At 42.6% G+C, this 21908-nt stretch overlaps 1 protein-coding gene across 1 annotated transcript in view; it reads left to right on the top strand.

Moving 5' to 3' along the window:
* LOC126161674 (GTPase-activating protein) overlaps positions 1 to 21908 on the top strand; it is a 134952-nt gene that overhangs the window by 10084 nt on the left and 102960 nt on the right. The window contains exon 4 of the mRNA XM_049917679.1: positions 10752 to 10834. Coding sequence (XP_049773636.1) covers positions 10752 to 10834 — 83 coding nt within the window. The remainder of the gene's footprint in view (positions 1 to 10751; positions 10835 to 21908) is intronic.

Raw genomic sequence — 21908 nt, forward strand, 5'->3', positions numbered from 1 at the left:
GGTTTCACGCATGAACTGTACGTTCTTATGCAGGCTATTGAATACTCAAGTATGTTTCCCAGCTGCACTTTTCTGTGTGACCAGGTAAGGAATGTGTCATCTACATACAACAGAAAACAACGGGGCCATAGGGGGCAAGAGGTGGTGGTGTTTTATCAAAAGCTTCTGCAAAGAATTCCCCAGCAATGGGAGAGCCCATTGCCACTCCTTGTAAATGCTTGTAGTATTTTTCCCACCAGGTGAAGTATGTTGATGATGGGCATAAAGGCACAAAATCACAGATACCAGGTGTGATCTGCTCATGTGCTCATAGAGAACAACTGGGGCCCGTTGACACATCACATTGTCATCCATAAAAATTCCATGATTGTTTGAGAACATGAAGTCCATGAATGGCTGTAGACAGTCTCCAAGTACCCAAACATAACCATTTCTAGTCAATGATCAGTACAGTTGGATCAGAGGACCCAGTCCATTCCATATAAACGCAGCCCACACCATTATAGACCCACCAACAGCTTGCATAGTGCCTTGTTGACAACTGGGGTCCATAGCTTCATGGGGTCAGTGTCACATTCAAACCCTACCATCAGGTCGTACCATCTGAAATTGGGATTCATGTGACCAGACCATGGCTTTCCAGTCCTCCAGGGTCCAACCGATATGGTCACGAGCCCCTGAGAGGCGCTGCAGGCATGTCATGTTGTTAGCAGAGGCACTTGCATTGGCCGTCTGCCACCATAGCCCATTAAAGCCAAATTTCACTACACTGTCCTAATAGATACGTTTGTCATACATCCCACATTGAATTCTATAGTTATTTCAAGCAGTGTTGCTTGTCTGTTAGCACTGACAAACTTTACGCAAATGCCACTGCTCTCAGTTGTTAAGTGAAGTCTGTCAGCCAATGCATTATCTGTGCTGAGAGGTGATGCTTGAATTTTTGTATTCTCAGTACACTTTTGACACTTTTTATTGGTGTAATATTTAACTCTCCAACAATTCCCGAAATAGCATGTCCCTAGCGTCTAGCTCCAAATATCATTCTGCATTCAAAGTCTGTCAATTCCCTTTGTGCGATACTGCCGTCATCTGTATATGTGAATATCACTATTCCATGACCTTTGTCACCTCTGTATACATAGTGAAGCTATTTTCAGTTTATAAAATGAATGCTTATTTTCAGTAGTTATGTGAGCTTTTATGTCAAATAGTTCCTGTTAACAGTGGCTGAGAAGTGTTCAATTTGTAAGTTTTATGTTGTCAGTGACCTGTGTAGTGTCTGGAAAAGGGAGTGGGTTGACAAATGTGGCACCCTGCTGCTGTCTCCCATTGACAGCGTATTGTAAAGCCATTTGCGTTGTAGTCACACTTATCTCACCATTGATTGTGGAACTGGTAGACTGCTTGTAAAGTAGGCGGTACTGAGTGGAGTCACTTCCCACACATCCACAGTATGTCTTCCAAGATGGGTGTAAATATGTCTGATGGACTGATCATATTCAAGTCTAGAACAGTAATCTGTTGTAATTCATTGCTTGACTTATGTCGAAGTACCGGAAGTTCTGTAGCACCTAGATGATCTGCCTCTGTTCCAGAGGCAGACAGTCAAGCCTCTGGGCCTTTTAGAATAAGAGGTGAGGCTGGGTGATGCATTTGATACTCCTCATGCTGTGAAAATTATTCCAGATAGCAATCGTGGGGATAGTGAAATTGAGAGCGTTGAATACATATTGACAGCATCTTACACTTGGGACAGCAGCATGTATATGCCCCAGAAAATGTGGAAAAAACATGGGAATTTTGTCATCTGGGAATTTCTTAGAATTCTGGGAATTTTTCATTGTTTTAGTTTCCAGTTACATTTTTGTAATTTTGACTTGTAAGAACTGATACTTTGGCCCGCTACTGCAGAATAATACTGCAACAAGAAAATATAAATAAGAAAATAACTGCAAAATAAAATTTTAGTTGCAAAGAAAATGCGCCATTTACAACAAAACAATTGCATGCACAAGTGTCTGCCAACAGCGAAATGTGTCAATGGCTATAGGATGAAGACTGTCCAATACTTCATAACAGCAAACTGCTTTTGATGAGTGTGATGTCACAACTGTTTAAATTTATAACAGGTTGTGGAAAATTAGTGCGATTGGTTGTTTGAGAAGCATAATTTCAAAGAAAATATCCTTTTGTCCAAGAAGAATTACGTTACATGTGAGAATGTGCAACTAATTTCTTAAATTGTGGAGCATTTGACTGTCATTTAAAAATTAACTCTTTGAGGACCAACAGGTTAGGAAAATTTCGAGCCAAGAAGATCAACCATTTATGCCATTATTAAAACTTACCAGCATGTGTGTGTTTAAAATATCTTAAAGGGTAACACATTAAAGACCAAGCTTCAAGGTAATTATGCAATAATGATGGCAAAATGTATAATTATGATTTTAAAAAAAAGTGTGAGGTGAATTAGTGAGCAATTTTGCACAGAATTGACTTTTCCATAGAAAGTTCTCATCAGAACATTTATTCAGCCAGGTAAACCACAAAATGTTTGGTGCATAGCAGTGAAATTTATAATTGTGCTTGTCAAAAATATTCATCTGCTACAATTTAAGCTGTGCTCTTAGCATCCTGTCTAAACGCACCCTCAGGATAAACAGCAATATAATTTTGATGACTAGCATTGTTGGTGAAAGCTTAGCTTGGCATGTAGATATATTGAATGTATATTAATTTAAACAATCAGCTTTTCCTATTTGTGTTTTCACACGGCTGAACAGTGATGTTATTGGCTGACTACATCACAAGTCCTATGCTCTCAGTATCTGCTGTCATGGGCTTTTACAAAAGCAGATCACAATCTCAATTTCAGTACTTTGAATGTTACCAGGCTGTAATTGGTGGAACTCGTAATTTACTTCCATAACATGAAAATGTGCAGTGTGCGTGTTGCTGCACATCAAAGATCTTTCCAAAACACATTGGTTTTTGGTGGGTCTCATTTACTAAAGTGCCGGGAGGTTCTATGCCGGTATATAATACCTTTACCATTCAAAGGATCTGCAAATTTTACAGCTCCAAGGAAAATTGTATTGCCACTTAAAGTGAAAAAAGTCTCTGCCCCCTGGTGGGATAGAGTGTATTTTCACGTGGGGAAAAAATGTAAATATGGGAATCATTTTCCTTGTCCATATATACACCCTGGGCAGGAGCTTTAGTGCATCATACAGTTAACAGCTCCAGCTGTTGAGCTGTTTTTCGTAATAGCTCGCTCAATGACTTCAAATAAGTATGTGCTTAATGAACTGAAAATAACTCAATAATATACAGGGTGTACATAAAGTCTGGAAACACTTTCAATTATTTATTGCACAAGAACTAAACATTGTACAAATGTCATACATATTGCATTTTGAAGAGAAACTCTGAAAGTTTTTTTTTAGAGACATGTGATATGCAAAGCATGAGTGGCCTGGCAGACGTCAATATAGTAATCAAATTCTTGTCGTACCCGTCCAAGCATGGCATTTTCAACTGTGGCAGTTGCTTCTTGTATTCTCTCCCGGAGCTCTGCTACATCATGTGGTAGAGGTGGTACATACCCCAGATCTTTAATGTGTCCCCACAGAAACAAGTCACACGAAGTTAGATCTGGTGATCAGGGAGGCCATTTCATGGAACAGCTGTCCCTTTCTGTAGCACGGCTGATCCATTGATGCGGCAGCTCCGTGTTCAGGTACCCATGAGCTTCACGGTGAAAATGGGGTGGAGCCCCCATCCTGCTGAAAAATGAAAGGAGAGACCGATTGCATTTGTGGCATCAACCATTGCTACAACATATCCAAGTAGGAATATCCAGTGACAGTGCTCTTAGCGAAGAAGAGTGGCCCATACAGTTTTTGACATGACTATGCACAAAAACATTTACTTTTGGGGAATCACGCTCAAATTCAATGCATTCGTGTGGATGCTTTGTACCCCAGATTCAACAATTATGCCTGTTCACTTTCCCATTAGTGTGAAAAGTGGCTTCGTTGCTAAAAATTAAGCGATCAGCAATGCCATCCCCATCCTCATTCAGTTGTTGCAACTACGAACAAAACTCAAAATGCTTGTCTCTGTCGTCGTCATTGAGCTTCTACATTAGCTCCAATATGAATGGTTTCATAGACAGCTTCTGTCGCAGGACTTTCCGCACTGTCATTGGTGCCATTTCGAGTTCATGGTATGCACAATGCACAAATTTCTTTGGACTTCTTGTGAATGTCTGTCTTACGCACTCCACATTCACTTCACTCACGCTGAGATGTCTGCTTCTCTTTGCCGGGCACATGCAACCCATCGTAATGAATTTGTTGTGCTAGTGGTAAACGGCCTTCCTTGTTGGTGGCTTCTTACCGTACTTGCTTCTAAACACCTGTTAAACTGCTGTAGCGCACTTGTTTTTGTCGAACTCCAACACACAGAAAGCCCACTCCTCACCTGAACTCTCCAGATTTGCGACTAGAGCTGACTATCAGCAAATTACCAAACAACACTGTGGCGGTATACATGAAAAAAAAATAACTTTTAAGGATTTCTCTTCAAAATGACGTATGTATAATAACTATACAGTGTTTGGTTCTTGTGCAATAAATAATTGAAAGTGTTCCCGGACTTTATATACAACCTGTATAATTACAAGCACAGTGAAGTTATTTTGTCTCCTTACATATGAGAATTGGATAGAAAATGCTGGGGAGCTTCTGTTTATAAACTGAAAAGTGAACACTGCTTGTGGTGGGGGAAGTTTTTTCCCAGAACAACACTAAAGGTGCCACACAGGATAACAAAGAATCAGTTTCCCCTCTTATGGTGTAGAATAGTGTGAAGAGATTTACTTAGATTCTGTCCATAGTTGTTTCATGGGTTGGTATTATTGATAACTCATGATAATGGTCAAAGTAGGGAGGATGTAAAATGTAGACTGGCAATGGCAAGGAAAGCTTTTCTGAAGAAGAGAAATTTGTTAACATTGAGTATAGATTTAAGTGTCAGGAAATCGTTTCTGAAAGTATTTGTATGGAGTGTGGCCATGTATGGAAGTGAAACATGGACGATAAATAGTTTGGACAAGAAGAGAATAGAAGCTTTTGAAATGTGGTGCTACAGAAGAATACTGAAGGTTAGATGGGTAGATCACATAACTAATGAGGAGGTATTGAACAGAATTATGGAGAAGAGAAATTTGTGGCACATCTTGACTAGAAGAAGGGACCGGTTGGTAGGACATGTGCTGAGGCATCGAGGGATCACCAATGTAGTACTGGAGGGCAGTGTGGAGGGTAAAAATTGTAGAGGGAGACCAAGAGATGAATACACTAAGCAGATTCAGAAGGATTTAGGTTGCAGTAGGTACTGGGAGATGAAGCAGCTTGCGCAGGATAGAGTAGTATGGAGAGCTGCATCAAACCAGTCTCTGGACTGAAGAACACAACAACATCATCTGCATCTCATGTAGTGTTAAAGCATTCTGTGGGAAATACACACACATCTCCCCCCTTCCAACTTGTTCTGTCCCTTCCTCTCTCCTGTGCATGTCTGCACACTTTGTCGCCAGTAATTCATAAGATGCACTGTGATGGGTGGGTCAACTTTGTGAAATGCTCATTAGTTCTTCCTGTGATGCAGTGGGGTAGATAAAGTGAGACATCACCTGCTCAACCTTCAGTTTGCAGACCTATGTTGGAGGTAAGTGCATAAACACAATCAGGTGACCTGCATTCCCTCATGCTTCTACCACACACACATCTTGCCCCTCAGTCCAATTACACCCCCAGATAAAAACACAATTTATCCCTTAATAAGGTTCTATTGAACTTAAATGTAGTACACACATTTAATATTTGTTTTTAACCCACTTTATTTAAATATTAACAGTAATATTTATACCATTAAACCAATATTTTTAATAATCTGTGATTTTCCATCCCCTGCAACACAGAAACTAGTAGTTCTGAAGAAAAATGAAAAGGAACATTTTTGTGGGAAATTTAATGTAGTTTATTTTGTACTGGTAAACATTTTTGCTAGGATTCACATTTTTTTAGTTATTCAGGAAAAAACATAAGAACGTTACCTTTAATTACCCCCACTCACCCCAACACACAGGCCCTGTTCGTCAGAATTTTCAGTAAGTTGTTCATGAAACTTCTTCCCCCTGCTGTACAAAAATTTGCAACTACACAAGTTTTTTCTCCCAAATCAACATTGTTTTGTTTTCATTGACTGGGCAAAATGAGGTCAGTCAGCACACGGGTGGCAAAGCAATAATGCTACGTGTCGTTAGATCACCAATAGTGGAAAACCCCTGTGATTGTTGACAACTTATCACATTGCAGGGAGCTCATGTACTAGCAAACATGCCAACACAAAATAAGGAAAGCAGTTGAAATTATTAAGCAGCATTGACAGAGGATGACTGCAAACTTGTGATGTCATGGTTGTCAGCTTTCGCATTCCAGCAGGGCACAAGTGGTCGCGGGGCAGAAGCCTCACCGGACATTGGTGCAATAGCCTAAACAAAGGGGTAAATAGGAAATGTCAGTGTATGCCCACGGAAAGCCAAGCACTGACAGACACCAACCATTGACAAGCCATATAGTCAATGAATAGCCTCCTTCCTACCCTCTCCCTCTTGTAATGACTAGGCTGTTATTACAATATAATGGCCTAGTCGTGACAATAATGTTCCAGAAATGTGGCGTATTAATACTTTTAGTTTGTTGTATATAAGTTACCTCTCCTCCTATCTTGCCCTGGCATTTAACTGATCGCGTAGCACAGCCTGTGGGTCTGTTTACTTTTCACCTTGAGACTTCACTTCTAAGTGAAGTCACTAAAGTGACCGTTTTCTACACGTCTGTAATAGCTGGTTCAGATTGATAACAGTTGTGTTTTAAAATTTCTTTGAAGATTTGTTGCGTACCTTGAAATTGTATCAGAAATTCCAATGAAATACATGTTTAGCCTGCTATCCTCTCATTCGCTACTTTTGTGTGTGTGTGTGTCTGGGGGGGGGGGGGGGGGCATGCCCATGCTTGCTGCTTGTCTTTTTTTGTTTTCTTGTGCTACCCCTTCCTTTTATAGCTTCTTAGTTGTTATGACTGCGGTATGAGCACTGACATTACATTCTCATGAAAACCATCTAAACTGGTCTTGCAGCGCAGCTATATATCTGTCACATCCTGAGGCAGAAGTTAGAAGATTTCTTTTGGAATTTGGTGTGTTATACATAGAGGGGATAGTTTTGTTTCAAGTGTCCCATGATAGCATTGCTCCATATGGTTCCCTTGGTGCTGGGTGTAGCAACAACATATGTTGAGTGACAACTAGATAGGCCAGCAGAGTTTGCTAGGCAGAATAAGGGGTATTCAGATGCATCGAAGCACCTCTCCCACCCCCTAATTTGTTGAAAGTCCATTAAATTATTGTGACACAAAGGTAAGGCTTTGTTATGATAAAAATGATGGGATTTCCTTCAGCGATGTTTGGAGGTAACTCTTTGGCATCACTGAGTGAGTAGGCATGGTGTTTAAGACTCTGGGCTTATCTTTTGAACCTCTTTTTTTTTTCTTCCTGATAGGGCTCAGTTTCGGAATGATGGCAGAATGCCTGACCTTACCAGGTCTTAGACACTTTGCTGGCTCCTGTCACAACTTTACTATTCCTGTGAACATTGTCCCACAAGTAATTATTTTGTTTACTGCCTTCCCTTTTGCACCTATTTTCCTTAAAATATGTGGGAAGATATAATTTGCTTGCATCTAGACCATAAGTGTAGCATTAATCTCTCAAATTGACAGTTGACAATATGGAAAAATCATACATTTAAAAAGTAAGGACTTTTTATCTAGTTTTAAATATTTGGTGCTCATAACGAAGTTGCTCATGTGGAGCACCATCCATTGACTCTTTAGGAGGCCACAGAAGTCATTGTTGTAATTCAGTAGTCACCTGACTGCAGTTGAAAACAGATAACTGCCTGTGAAAATTTTTACTCCCACCAATTGTGAAGTGTATGCTGTTACTTGATTTTTGTGTGCTAAATGATCTACAATTGCCAAAAACTTATCTGGAGTTGTGCTTAGCTTATTTGCCTATAATAAGAAGAGCAGGAAAACCCAGACAATGTTGCAGATACTAAAGGTGGTTGTGCAAATGTGCATGATGAAGTGCTTAGTAGCAGATCCAGTATCCAAACCAATGAAGTTTTGCAACAAGTGGACCAGCAATTGCAATCTAGTTGGTAGTTGGTGTTATGGGTGGTGATTTTCTTCCTATTGGAAGCACACTACTTACAGATATTGTCACAGAAGGGCCCCGATATCACAAATTGTGTGCAAGGTGGGCACTGGAAATATGCACTGGCCAACACAAACAACAAAGAATGTCAAGCAGACAAGGTGTTCTAGACCACTGTCAACAAGATGGAGATTATTTGTTTTCTAATATTGTTAAAAGTGACAAGATGTGGATGTTTTACACAAGTACAATGGCACCATTTAGCTTTGCCAGAAACTAAAAAAAATCAAGAACTCTTCTTATTAGAGTTGAAAAATGACGGTTACCATTTTTGGGATGAAAAGGGCATTATTTTGGTTGGTTTCAGGGAAAGTTGGTCAGCAGTTAAAATTAATGTCTTACTTTACATTGCCTACCACACACCAGATGTCATCCAAAATCATAGTACAGAAAACTTACGTTCCGGAAAGTCCATCTCCTCAAAAACACATGTGCATGCACTGCCGGTTGTACAAAGCATAAGATTCAGCTCTTCCGTTGGAAACTTTTCTGTCACCCATTTTACTGCACTGACCTCATTCCCAGTACTTACGTGTTAGCCTTCTTGCACTTGAAACTTTGGATTGGTTGGCAACAGTTTGATGATGAGACAATCAGTACTGCCATTCCCAGCTGGTTCAGTTGCCACATGGAGATATACGAAGAATAGTAAAAAATATTTAATTCGCATGATAAAATCAAGCTGCGACCATGAAACTCAGTTATGGTGATAGTCCTCTACATATTCATCCTTCAATGCTTCACAATTTTCCAAAACAGAGGTTGACTTGACAAAAATATCCTTTGTGGAAGTCTGTATCTTGACTGTTGAGAAAATGATCCATCTTGAAAATCACTTTGTCATTCTATGTATGGTTTCCATGCAATTTGTGTTACTGTGTCCTTTCCAGAATGAACTGGTACTTTGTTATGAAGCAAAAAGACCACTGGGACAGCCTCCCATTCCATAGCACTTGGTCTCAACAGCTTCCCCTAAGCTCATCCGGAGATTTTGGTGCTATGCTCCTGTGACAGTCTGCCCTTTATGAGAACACTGTTAGCACCACACTGTGGTAGCCCCAATATACATTTAGTATCATCTTTCACAGTGATGCTTGGGTATTTGTCTTTTTTTTTTTTTTCTGTGGTGAATCCACATGTTTCCACTGCTTGCTTCGATTCTGTATCTCAGAGCTATAGTGATACACTCAGCAGGTATCTGTAGCAATTAGATGTCTAAAAGAGTCATCTGGATTGACTGAACCCAGTCCTAGCATTTCTTCAGCAGGCTTTTTGAAGGGTTGTGAGCATTTGTGATACCAACTAGACAGCAACCTTAGTCATGTTCAAAATCTCGTACAAGATGTTGAAAAGCAATACATGACTGATTTTCACATTTTCCACTATAGCCATGATTGTGACAAGCCACTCGTAGAGCACCATTGCTTCCAATTCTCATGTGACTCTTGTTTCTTCACGGGAAATGGTCATTTCGTTCATTATCTTTCAGAGTTATTTGACCACACTAGAAATGCTTGTAGCATCTAACCAATGTGTCATGATTGGTGGGTTATTGCAGCACTGTTGTCATTCAGATACAGAAATCCTATTAGCACAGAATACTCTACTTTCTCAGTGGGCTGCACCATATTGTTTTGGTGCTACTTTCCGTGTGCTATGGTAATGTAAGGTAGGGACTTCAGTGTGTACCAGGCTGTAGACATACACCTGCAAACAAATAAAAATTACATAATTTAATTTTTTTTATTTTTATTCTGCCTTTATGACTTCTGGCATAACAAAGTTTTTAAGTGTCCAAGTATACAATAAATACAGAAGAGGGCTTATAATTGAACCTTGAGATGAATCTTGCTTTCATGTTCTGGGACCAGTTGGCTTATTTTTGTACTCTTATGAAGAAAGCTTGAAGAAACTAGTGCAGCATTATAAAAAGTGCTTAAAGAGAGAAAATATTTGATAAAAACTTACTGTAGAGCACAGTACGCTGAGTCACTTTCTCTCCACGTTATGTATTTTGTATGTCATTGTTTATATGTCATGCACATCGCTATGCTATTTCACAGCTACACATTTCTGCCAATTTCACAGCTGCCAAAATGGGTTTTAACTGTCATGACCTCAGCTGTTTTGCACCCAAAAAATATTGTTTGTTTTTTAACAAATTTGTGTCGTGTCTTTCAGTACTGTGTAACAAATTGTATCTTTCATGGATTCCCTGAAAATCATTTACTAATTTGTATTGCTGTAGAAATTGTTCACTGGCAGTCATTAGTATGAATGTCTACATTGTTACTTTCAGAATTTATGCTCTATAACCAAGAGGAAAACAAGTTCACTTTAATCATTAACAAATAAAACTTTTATTTTCATTTTAATGTGTACAAAAAGCATATCTTTTTCAGGGTAAAGCACATATAGAAGTTAAAATTGAACCTGTTGTAAAATCAGTTGACAATGAGCAGCAGAACAGTAGAGCAGTTGTGAGGTACGTGATTATCTAGCACAAATGGCTTATTTTTAGAGTCTCCGATAGTAAATTTCTGTACTATGTTTAAGATAATCTGAAATTTATTACTGACTTACCAGTATGTTCCAAATGGCAATTAAGCTGTTGTAAAGTCTCTCTCTCTCTCTCTCTCTCTCTCTCTCTCTCTCTCTCTCTCTCTCTCTCTCTCTATTTTTTATTTATTTATTTTAATTTTATTTATTTTTTTTTTACATTGAGATTCATTTTTACAAGCTCAAGCATATAATTTCATGGTCTGGCTTTTAAATGGTGTTGAAATAGTTAAAATACACTTTTTATTATGTTGATACACACTTTCCATTTATGTAAGTCAACTTCATCTGCAAAATAAGTTTTATAGTACGTGTATGAGGTGGTGGTTGCTGTTGTTGTTGTTGTTTTCTTCAGTCCAAAGACTGGTTTGATACAGCTCTCCATGCTATTCTATCCTGTGCAAGCCTCATTATCTGCGAATAACTACTGCAGCCTACATCCATTTGAACCTGCTTACTGTATTCCTCTGTTGGTCTCCGTCTATAATTTTTACTACTCCTCCCACTTCCCTCCAATACTAAACTGATATCTTGATGTCTCAGAATGTGTCCTATCAACCAGTCCCTTCTTTTAGTCAAGTTATACCACAAATTTCTTTTCTCCCCCATTCTACAAGGGTAAGTCAATTATTATCCACAGTTTAGTTATATTTTTGTTTATTTTGGTAGTAAGGTCTTTTTACATTGATGTGCAATGCTTTGTTTATTTGTTGTTATATATGTTTGCAGTTTTCAAGTTGCTAGGTTAGTTTCGTTAACGCCACCACATGGTTAATCGTGGCTTCACCGCTGTCTATTTGCACCAAAGAAGAGCAATGTTCAGTGATCAGTCTTTTGTGGTCAGTAGGTGTATTAGGGGCCGAAATTCATTGAAGACTTTCGGTACAACAGGGCAACAGTGTTTTGCCACAATGGGGTGTCTACGAATGGACTGAAAAATTCCGAAACTGTCACACAAGTGTTATGCATGATGAAGAAGCTGGAAAACCGTTTACCGCCAAAAATGAAGAAACCATTTAGAGTTCACATGAAATGATTCTCTTAGACAGATGATTAACTGTTGACGAAGTGGCACATCTTCTGCAAATTAGTCACGGTTCTGCCTACAAAATCATCCACAACAGACTTGGGTTTCATAAAGTTTGTGCAAGATGAGTCCCAAAACAACTCACACAATTGCATAAACAAACGCGCTTGGACATCTGCAAAAAACATTTGCATTGCTGTGGTAACATAGAGGACAACTTCTAAGACAGGATCATTACTGGTGACAAAACATGAATCCATCGAGCCAGAGAGTAAATAGGAGAGTATGGAATCGAACATCCAAATTTGCCGTGCAAGAAAAGTTGAGGACTCAACCATCTGCAGGAAAACTGGTGATTATGGTTTTTTGGGACGCACAAGGTCCAGTACTGGAACATTGTGGCGAAAAGGGCACAGCAGTAAACAGTGTACGTTACAGTGAGGTGCTTACTACCAGGCTAAAGCCTGCAAATCGAAGCAAATGCTGAGGATTGCTTTCAAAAGGTGGTGTGCTGTTGCACGACAATGCCCGTCCGCATACTGCTGCTCGCATTGCTGAAACACTCCAGAAACTCAAATTTGAAGTACTGGATCATCCTCCATATAGTTCCGATCTTGCCCCTTCTGACTACCACTTGTTTGGTCCACTCAAACAGGCACTAAGGGGCCGTTGATTTGCCTCAGACGAAGCAGTGAAAGAAGCGGTGCATTCCTGGCTCACAACTCAACCGAGAACCTTCTTTTATGAGGGCATCAGGATGCCTGTACAGCAATGGACCAAGTGCTTTGAAACACAAGGAGACTACGTCGAAAAATGATGTTCTTGAATTTTCTTATTTGATTACAATAAAATTTTATAACTACTTAGCAGATAATAATTGACTTACCCTCATATTTAGTATTGTGTCATTGTGTACCATAAAACGAATTAATTGGAATAACTTCTACCATTTTATTATTATTTTTTTTCTGGACACTTTATTGCCTATGGAAGGCATTACAAAGTTGGTGTTAACTGTCATGTCATTTCTTGTTGACCCCTTTGAAAACATGAGAATTCTTTGCAAATAGACTGCAGCATGTCATGTCTTAACCGAGAGGAATATTTAGGATTACAAGTAGCTTTTTGTGTGCACAAAGGGACTGTCACAACAGCTGTTCATTTTTATACAGTATCCATTTTGCTGCATTTTGTAGAACATCTTCTGTGGCTTCAACACATATTGGTTGTATACATACAACAAATGTCTTATAATATATCCAAGATATGTTGCTATATCTCAATATTTTTGTTATTCTTGTATTAGGTTTGAAATGTTATTTTTAAGTGCAAGTTTCATAAATTTAAATAAATGTTTGGTTCTACTTAAAATATTCTTAGCTCTTGCTGTCACACGTGTTGTTCTGGAACTGTATCTCTTTGCCCCGCGTACACCAAGGTGTCTGCTTTTCAGCATTATGAATACATCTCGCTTAAAAACATAACTTTCTCTGTTCGTATGTTTTCTTTTTGTAAAATAGTTTTGCTTTTGTTTATTTATTTACTGTTCATAGTGTTTCAAGCTGTCACTGTGTTAATCGGTCATCTTGAGTTCATTTTGTAGTGTTTGCATGCAGTTCGTTATTTGTTTGCATGTTATACAGGTGTGTGTGTTATTTTATTCTCTCTCCCCCCTCTCCTCCCCCCTCCCCCTCTCCCCCTCCCCCTCTCCCCCTCCCCCTCTCCCCCTCCCCCCTCTCCCCCCTCCCCCTCTCCCCTCCCCCCTCCCCCCTCCCCCCTCTCCCCCCTCCCCCCTCTCCCCCTCCCCCCTCTCCCCCTCCCCCCCTCTCCCTCTCCCCACTCCCCCCTCTCCCCCTCCCCCCCTCCCCCCTCTCCCCCTCCCCCCTCTCCCCCTCCCCCCTCTCCCCCTCCCCCCTCTCCCCCTCCCCCCTCTCCCCCTCTCCCCCCTCTCCCTCTGTCAGGGTACTTTAATGGGAAAGGGAGGAAGTGGCAGTAATAATAGAAGTACACACTGCCACAAACTGTACTTCTTCCTGTTGTCACAGTTGGTCAGTAAAAGTTGCTGAATCAGACACTATACCATCAAATTCCTAGACATGCTTAATGAGGCATGGGTGCGGCTATCCAGCCTGACACTCGTAGTGCCATATTGTGTCAGTTAGTGCTGTGGGTGCTGTGTGATCAGTATGCAGCTTTGTGTTGTGGTCGACTGAGGCATCAGTGTTTCATTCCTTGGACCAGTAGCACCAAAATGGATTGACAGTTGACCACCTCATGTTCTCTGTTTTGGCACACCAGGGGGCTTGCCACTCTTTGGCAGGTTCATGCTTTGCTACAATGGGACCCCAGCCTTTGCAGCATCTTTTTCCTTCCTTGCTGCATGTCTATCCTCTTTCCGTTCTTTTTCCCCCTCCCTTGGGAACATGTCTGGGATGATTTGGGAAACGTGTTCTGCATTTTCATTAGTCAGTATCGGACTAGTGTCTGCACTGTTTTTCCTTTCTTCTTTCTTTGTTCCCCTTCTCCTGTCCTTCCTCCACTTCTGCGTTTGAGGTTCCTCTTTTTCTTATTCCCCAATGTATGCTCCTGAAGGCCAGCCCATGCATGTAACGTGTAACAGGTGACTGGGTAATGTGTAATTCCCATCCCCGGTTGACAGGTAGGGTTTGCAAGTACCCCTGGTACACACCAGTCCCAGGGAAGGGTGACTGTCTAAGCTACTACCTTCCCACATTGCAGATTGGTCCCTCTGTCGGGTGTTCCGGAGGTGTGAACTATCACCTAAGGCAGGTGGACCCCCTTCTGAAGGGAGCTCCCAGTTGGAAGGTGCGCGCCATGGAGATGCTATCAATCATAGGGGATTTTCTCACAATAAGCCAATCATTTTCTTTACAGTCAAAGTCTACAAAATGTAAAAGGAATGAGGCTAATGTTTCAAAGACCCTCTCTGCTGCACCATGGTTCCTCGTGGTTTCACGTACTGAAGACGGTCAGTCCTTTGCTACGGTAAATCTGTTTATTGTTCAGAAAGGTGTTGATGCAGTTTCTGGCCCTGTGAAATCCTGCTGTTGTTTAACCAATGGCACTTTGCTTTTAGCGACTTCTTCTGATTCTCAAGCACGACAACTGCTTGCAGCTTCGCTCCTCCATGGCTATACTGCTGGTGTCGAGGCTCCTCGAATGCTGAATTCTTCCTATGGCATTATTTACACTAGGCTGCTTGATGGCCTGACCAAGGCAGATTTCCAAACTTAATTCTCTGTGAGGATGTCATAGCAGTCCGACGATTGATGAAAAAGGTAGATGCCTCCTTAGTACCCACATGCACTGTTCTTGTCACTTTTGATAGAGTTGTTCTTCATTCAAAGATCAAAGCAGGTTAGACCTTACATTCCGAACCCAGTGTGCAGCTACCAGTTATAACCACATTAGTGTGTCCTTTCAACACCCAGCCAAATGTGTCACCTGTGGTAGAGATGCTCACAGGGGTGATTTTCTGCTTCCTTCTCCCCACTGTATCAACTGCAAAGGCGACCATAACCACCTCCTCCCAAGATTGTCCCATGCATCACGGTGAGTGGGCTGCCCAGGAGATACGGGTGAAGGAAAAAGTGCCTTACCCGGTCGCTCACAAGTCATTGGCCAGTCAGAAGCCCTGCATTCCACCATCCACTTATAGTACTGATCTTTTTACTTCTCGCTCTAGGAAGGACATGGCCACGCAGACATGCAACCTGAAATTCTGCACCGCAGTTGTAAAATCACCCAATGGCATTGTAACAGCCCCATCTCCTCATCCATCTGTGCAACAAGCCACCAAACTTTTGCCTCAGGGGGCGAAGTCACCTGCTGCACAACCAGCAGGCCGGAAAGGAGGGAAGGAGTACTACGCAAAGACTTCATACATCCATCGAGCCTACCGGAAAGGCTCCAAGGAGCCAAGCAAAGGCAAATGGTCTTCTCCTTTGCTGACTCAGAGATCCTCTTCGACAGTATCGCCACGTGATAACCTTGCCAGTCGACATCCATGTTGCCAACGCACACCACCAACCGTTTTTCTGCCCTGGACTCCACAGACCAACCAAAGGAGAATGGTGACTCATCTGTAGATCTCATGGAGCAGGATCCTCCAACCTCTCTGCCCTGTAGCAGTGAGTCTTCAAAGGCTGGCACTCGGCAGCCACCAATGTGACACGCGGCCTTCAGTCCAACAAAGAGGACTTATGGCTGTTCTTAGAATTGTAACGTGTGCTTGTTCTCTGCCTCCAGGAAACAAAATGGTGTCCTCATGACCATTTTGAGCTCCCGCAATTCTCCTCGGTCTGCTTTGACCTTCCCCCTGAGGAGGGCATTGCACTCATCGGTTAGTCATACTGTCATCTGAGATGACGTTCATAGTCAACCCATCTCCCTGACTAACCAGCTTCAAGTTCTTGCAGTTTGTCTTTTCCTTCCTCGCTTCAACTTTTCCCTTTGTACTGTTTACATCCGTCTGTCATTCAGTGTCACTGAGGCAGACTTCCTCCAGCTTATTGGGCAGCTCCCTCACCCCTTTCTGATGCTAGGTGACTTTAATGTGCACCACCCCCTTTGGGGCTCTCCAAGAACCTCTCACAGAGGTGCCCTCTTGGCCGACCTTCTCAATCAATTTAACCTCATCCGCCTTAACATGGGAACATCCTTGTTCCTTTCAGATTTCACGCACACCTATTCCCATTTGGACCTCTCCTTCTGCATTTCCCAGCTTGCCCATTGTCTCGAGTGGTCCATTCTCTCTGACTCGAACGACCATTTCCCGTGTGCTATCCATTTGCTAACACCTATCACACCTACGTGCACACCCAAATGGCAGCTTTCTAAGGCTGACTGGAGGCTTTACTTCTCCCTGGCATCCTTTGATGAACCACATTTCCCCAGTTGTGATGACCAGGCAGAATATCTTACAAACGTTATCCTTATCGCCGCAGAATGTTCCATTCCTTGCTCTTCCCCTTTATGATGACAAACTGCATTCGTTACAACCAGTTGGGTGCACAATGTTGTCATGTTCTTCGAGATTGTGTAAAAGCTAGATGGATTTCATTTAATAGTTTTTTTAACAGTTCCACTTCCTCTTCTGCCATTTGGGCCAACCTCTGGCGACTCTCTGGGCCCAAGGTCCATTCCCCAATTGCCAGTCTGACGGTAGCAGATGATGTCATAGTGGACCCAATTGCTATCTCCAACACCTTGGGCTGCTATTTTGCAGAGATTTAGAGCTCCTTCCATTCTCACCCTCCTCCTTCCTCCATCGGAAATCGAGTGGAAGAGGCTCGGGCGATACCCTTCTCTTCTCAGAATCATGAGTGCTACAGTGCCGCCTTTACTATGAGGGAGCTAGATCATGCTCCCACTTCATCCCAATCCTACACCCCAGGGCCAGACAATGTTCACATTTAGATGTTGCAGAACTTTGCCCTTGCAGGCAAGCAATTTCTTCTTAATACGTGCAACCACATCTGGGCAGAGGGCACGTTTCCCAAATGCTGGCAAGGATCCATTGTCATACCAATACCTAAGCCCCGTAAGGACAAACACTTTCCTTCTAGCTACTGCCCCATGTCTCACACCAGCTGTGTTTGCAAGGTGATGGAACATATGATTCATGCCTGGCTATATGGTGGCTCAAGTATCATGAGTTACTGATCACTGCACAGTGCTGATTTAAAACACGTATGCCTTTCTGCATCTGACCATCTGACCACCTTGTCAACCCATGTCATGAATGGTTTTCTGTGAATACTATAGTGTGGCCGTGTTTTTCGATTTGGAGAAAGCCTAGGACACCGGCTGGATGACTGATATCCTCTGTACTCTCTACACGTGAGACTTCCATGACTGCATGCTCCATTTCTTTGAGGAATTTTAAAAAGACCAAGTTTTCAAGGTCATTTCATGTGTCATACCTGGCCACCTACTGTATGTGTCCCTCAATGTCCTACGTGTCCTCAGCAGAACTTCCTGGGGAGCAGATTGGACCACCCTCCTCCATTTGTACTGGTCCTTGTATTCAAAACTAGACTGTGGGTGTTTTTTTTTATGCATCTGCAAGTCTGCCCACCTTACGCCGTCTCAATGTAATCGACTATTGTCATCCGTTTGGCCACTGGTGCCTTTTACACTAGCCTGGTTGAGAGTCTGTATGCAGAAGCTGCCAAACTACCACTGTCTTACTGCCATGACATCCTCCTCAGCAGATATGCATGCTGTTTGTCTGCCATGGGTGGCCAGCCGTCCTATGCCTCCTTCTTTGATGATTCCTTTGACCGCCAGTATGGGGAATGTCCCTCTTCTCTGTTAACTCCTGGAGTTTTCTTCTGGCTCTTTCTCCGGCAGCTTAACTTTATGCGACCTGGCTCTTTTCCCGATGGGTGTGAACCCTTCATCATCTTGGCTTGGTGCAGCCGTAAGGACACTACTCCGGCCTCACTGACCTTCGCACAGAGCTTCGAAATACTACCTTTGTGTACACTCATGGCTCTCGGACTTAGTCGTGTCAAGTGTGTCCTCATCATTGACACTGACATTTTTCGGTATTTGCTTCTGGAACACTGCTCAGTATTTACAGACAAGCTCTTCATCCTGTATCAGGCCATGCAGTACATCCAGACACACAGGCTTTTCAATTGCGTCATCTACTCTGACTCTCTCAATGCCCTTCAGAGCCTCTGTGTGCTGTACACCGTCCATCCCTTAGTGCAGCGTGTGGCAGTTCCACCTGCTTTTATTTCTTCGTTTGTTGTCGTCAGGGTCGACGTACTGTGTTGCTACACTGGCTGAAAAATGGGGTTTGTGGATTCAGACACTGACTTCTTTAAATGATGTAGCCGACAGATGCACAGTTACGTTTTTCAGTACTTTAATTTCACTGTACACAACCCAATAATAATACGCAGTTATATGGCTAGTGCACTATTATTTAACCTTCGAAAAGCCTCATTAATAAGTTAGCAGGCGAAACTCCACATACTGCTACAATAATTACTTGTTGAACATCTACGAGCAGTAAAACCTAACCACAAAGTTCACATTCCTAATGAATGATCAGGTACGTATGGAGCAGACACTGTCACTGTTTTTACACACGGCCTAATTGTTTAACACTTGTTCCACGGTTAATTTGAAGCATTGTTGTTGTTCTAACCAGCGCATGTGACTCGTCTGAAACTCAGACGTAGGCTGACTTAACTGCCTAGTGGCCAAAATCGGGCCTTTATATATCATCACAATAATCAGTACTGAAACTGACATTGTTTGAAGTTTGATTTATGGCATTAAATTAACTGAATACATCAAGAAATTGGCTCTTTTTAACAGTTTCTTCTACTGCAAGAGTTAGGCCGAATTATTTGCTTAAATTGTGAAATTTATATATATAGTTATGCAAACAATACTTTTGACAGAACTGTTAATTACTTTGGAGTTAATGAAGGGCTGGTTTTGCTAACATGTTTTCGAATATAGCCAAATAGATATTTTCAGATTATTAGTATTTTGTCTTCCAAATGTTTGCAATTATTACAGAATTTATACTTGTTTATATGTCAACAATAGAATTTACATTATGAAACAATTACCGATTTCACCCTATAGCAAACAATACTAACGAGGAATAGTCAAAATAAATTAGAAAATCACTTACATACATAAAAATAAGCACAAAATTAGATCTGGTGTTATTTACTTTAAAACTGAGGGCCAATCTTTCTCTTTTATGGAAATGCAGATTATATTCACTTATGTTAATGATAATTAGTTAAAAATAACAAAACGAATTTAAGGAAGAAGATGGCAAAACAAGAGGGGAATTAAAATTATCTCAGCTCGCTTCATCACAAGCGGGTCCAGGAAAGCTGTCACTCGCTCACTCTTGATGGAGCCACTGGACGTTTATGTGGGTTTCTGGGGGAGACAAGGCTGCTGATACTGCTACGAAGGTTTCAGTTCTGGTACCTCAGCCCCCTAGTCCTTCCATTCCCTTCAATGACCTCTGTGTTGCCGTCTATTAGCAGGTGGTGTCACTTTGACGTTGTTATGATTCTCGTCGCCAGTTGTTATGATGACAGGTGGTCAATGCTAAATAGAAACATATATTGCAGGTTTGGCAGTGAAGTTTGTAAGGAGCATAGTTTGTATCTGCAACAACTGAAATAATTAGTAGTTGTTGGTAAAAAAATAATATATACACTCCTGGAAATTGAAATAAGAACACCGTGAATTCATTGTCCCAGGAAGGGGAAACTTTATTGACACATTCCTGGGGTCAGATACATCACATGATCACACTGACAGAACCACAGGCACATAGACACAGGCAACAGAGCATGCACAATGTCGGCACTAGTACAGCAATGCAGGCTGCTATTCTCCCATGGAGACGATCGTAGAGATGCTGGATGTAGTCCTGTGGAACGGCTTGCCATGCCATTTCCACGTGGCACCTCAGTTGGACCAGCGTTCGTGCTGGACGTGCAGACCGCGTGAGACGACGCTTCATCCAGTCCCAAACATGCTCAATGGGGGACAGATCCGGAGATCTTGCTGGCCAGGGTAGTTGACTTACACCTTCTAGAGCACGTTGGGTGGCACGGGATACATGCGGACGTGCATTGTCCTGTTGGAACAGCAAGTTCCCTTGCCGGTCTAGGAATGGTAGAACGATGGGTTCAATGACGGTTTGGATGTACCGTGCACTATTCAGTGTCCCCTCGACGATCACCAGTGGTGTATGGCCAGTGTAGGAGATCGCTCCCCACACCATGATGCCGGGTGTTGGCCCTGTGTGCCTCGGTCGTATGCAGTCCTGATTGTGGCGCTCACCTGCACGGCGCCAAACACGCATACGACCATCATTGGCACCAAGGCAGAAGCGACTCTCATTGCTGAAGACGACACGTCTCCATTCGTCCCTCCATTCACGCCTGTCGCAACACCACTGGAGGCGGGCTGCACGATGTTGGGGCGTGAGCGGAAGACGGCCTAACGGTGTGCGGGACTGTAGCCCAGCTTCATGGAGACTGGTCCCAGGTCGATGGGCACGTGCACCTTCCGCCGACCACTGGCGACAACATCGATGTACTGTGGAGACCTCACGCCCCACGTGTTGAGCAATTCAGCGGTACGTCCACCCGGCCTCCCGCATGCCCACTATACGCCCTCGCTCAAAGTCCGTCAACTGCACATACGGTTCACGTCCACGCTGTCGCGGCATGCTACCAGTGTTAAGGACTGCGATGGAGCTCCGTATGCCACGGCAAACTGTCTGACACTGACGGCGGCGGTGCACAAATGCTGCGCAGCTAGCGCCATTCGACGGCCAACACCGCGGTTCCTGGTGTGTCCGCTGTGCCGTGCGTGTGATCATTGCTTGTACAGCCCTCTCGCAGTGTCCGGAGCAAGTATGGTGGGTCTGACACACCGGTGTCAATGTGTTCTTTTTTCCATTTCCAGGAGTGTATTTTACTTAACTTGTGTTACAGGCTTCATATGCTGCATACTTACAATTAATTACAAACATATCTAGAGAGGCATTACTTATGCCATTCATGACTAAATGCCTTGTTAGAGGTTGCTTCCTGTCATCTGAAGGCTATGCTACATTCATAGTTGACGTCCCGAGCAAGAGCGGACGAGATCTCGCTAGATATTTGTCACAAGCTGCGGAGCGGCGCTAGCAGTAACTCCTGGGTCCAATGATATCTATTATGGACTGCGCTCGATATCTGCAGCTCCTAACGAGTGTGGTATCAAAAGTTGATACCACATTCCTCCCCCGCAAATCTGTGAACGGCCGTTGAATATGGCTTACGACCGCTGGGTGGAGGACCCCATGCTGATGTAGTCGAGGAGGTGGGGAGCCTGACTATAGGCGAGGCATGCCCACCCGCACCCTGCCATTAGGACCAAGGGGAGACAGGAAACACCGGGAAACCTC

Source organism: Schistocerca cancellata, chromosome 2 (genome assembly GCF_023864275.1).
Source record: "Schistocerca cancellata isolate TAMUIC-IGC-003103 chromosome 2, iqSchCanc2.1, whole genome shotgun sequence".
NCBI lineage: Eukaryota > Metazoa > Arthropoda > Insecta > Orthoptera > Acrididae > Schistocerca > Schistocerca cancellata.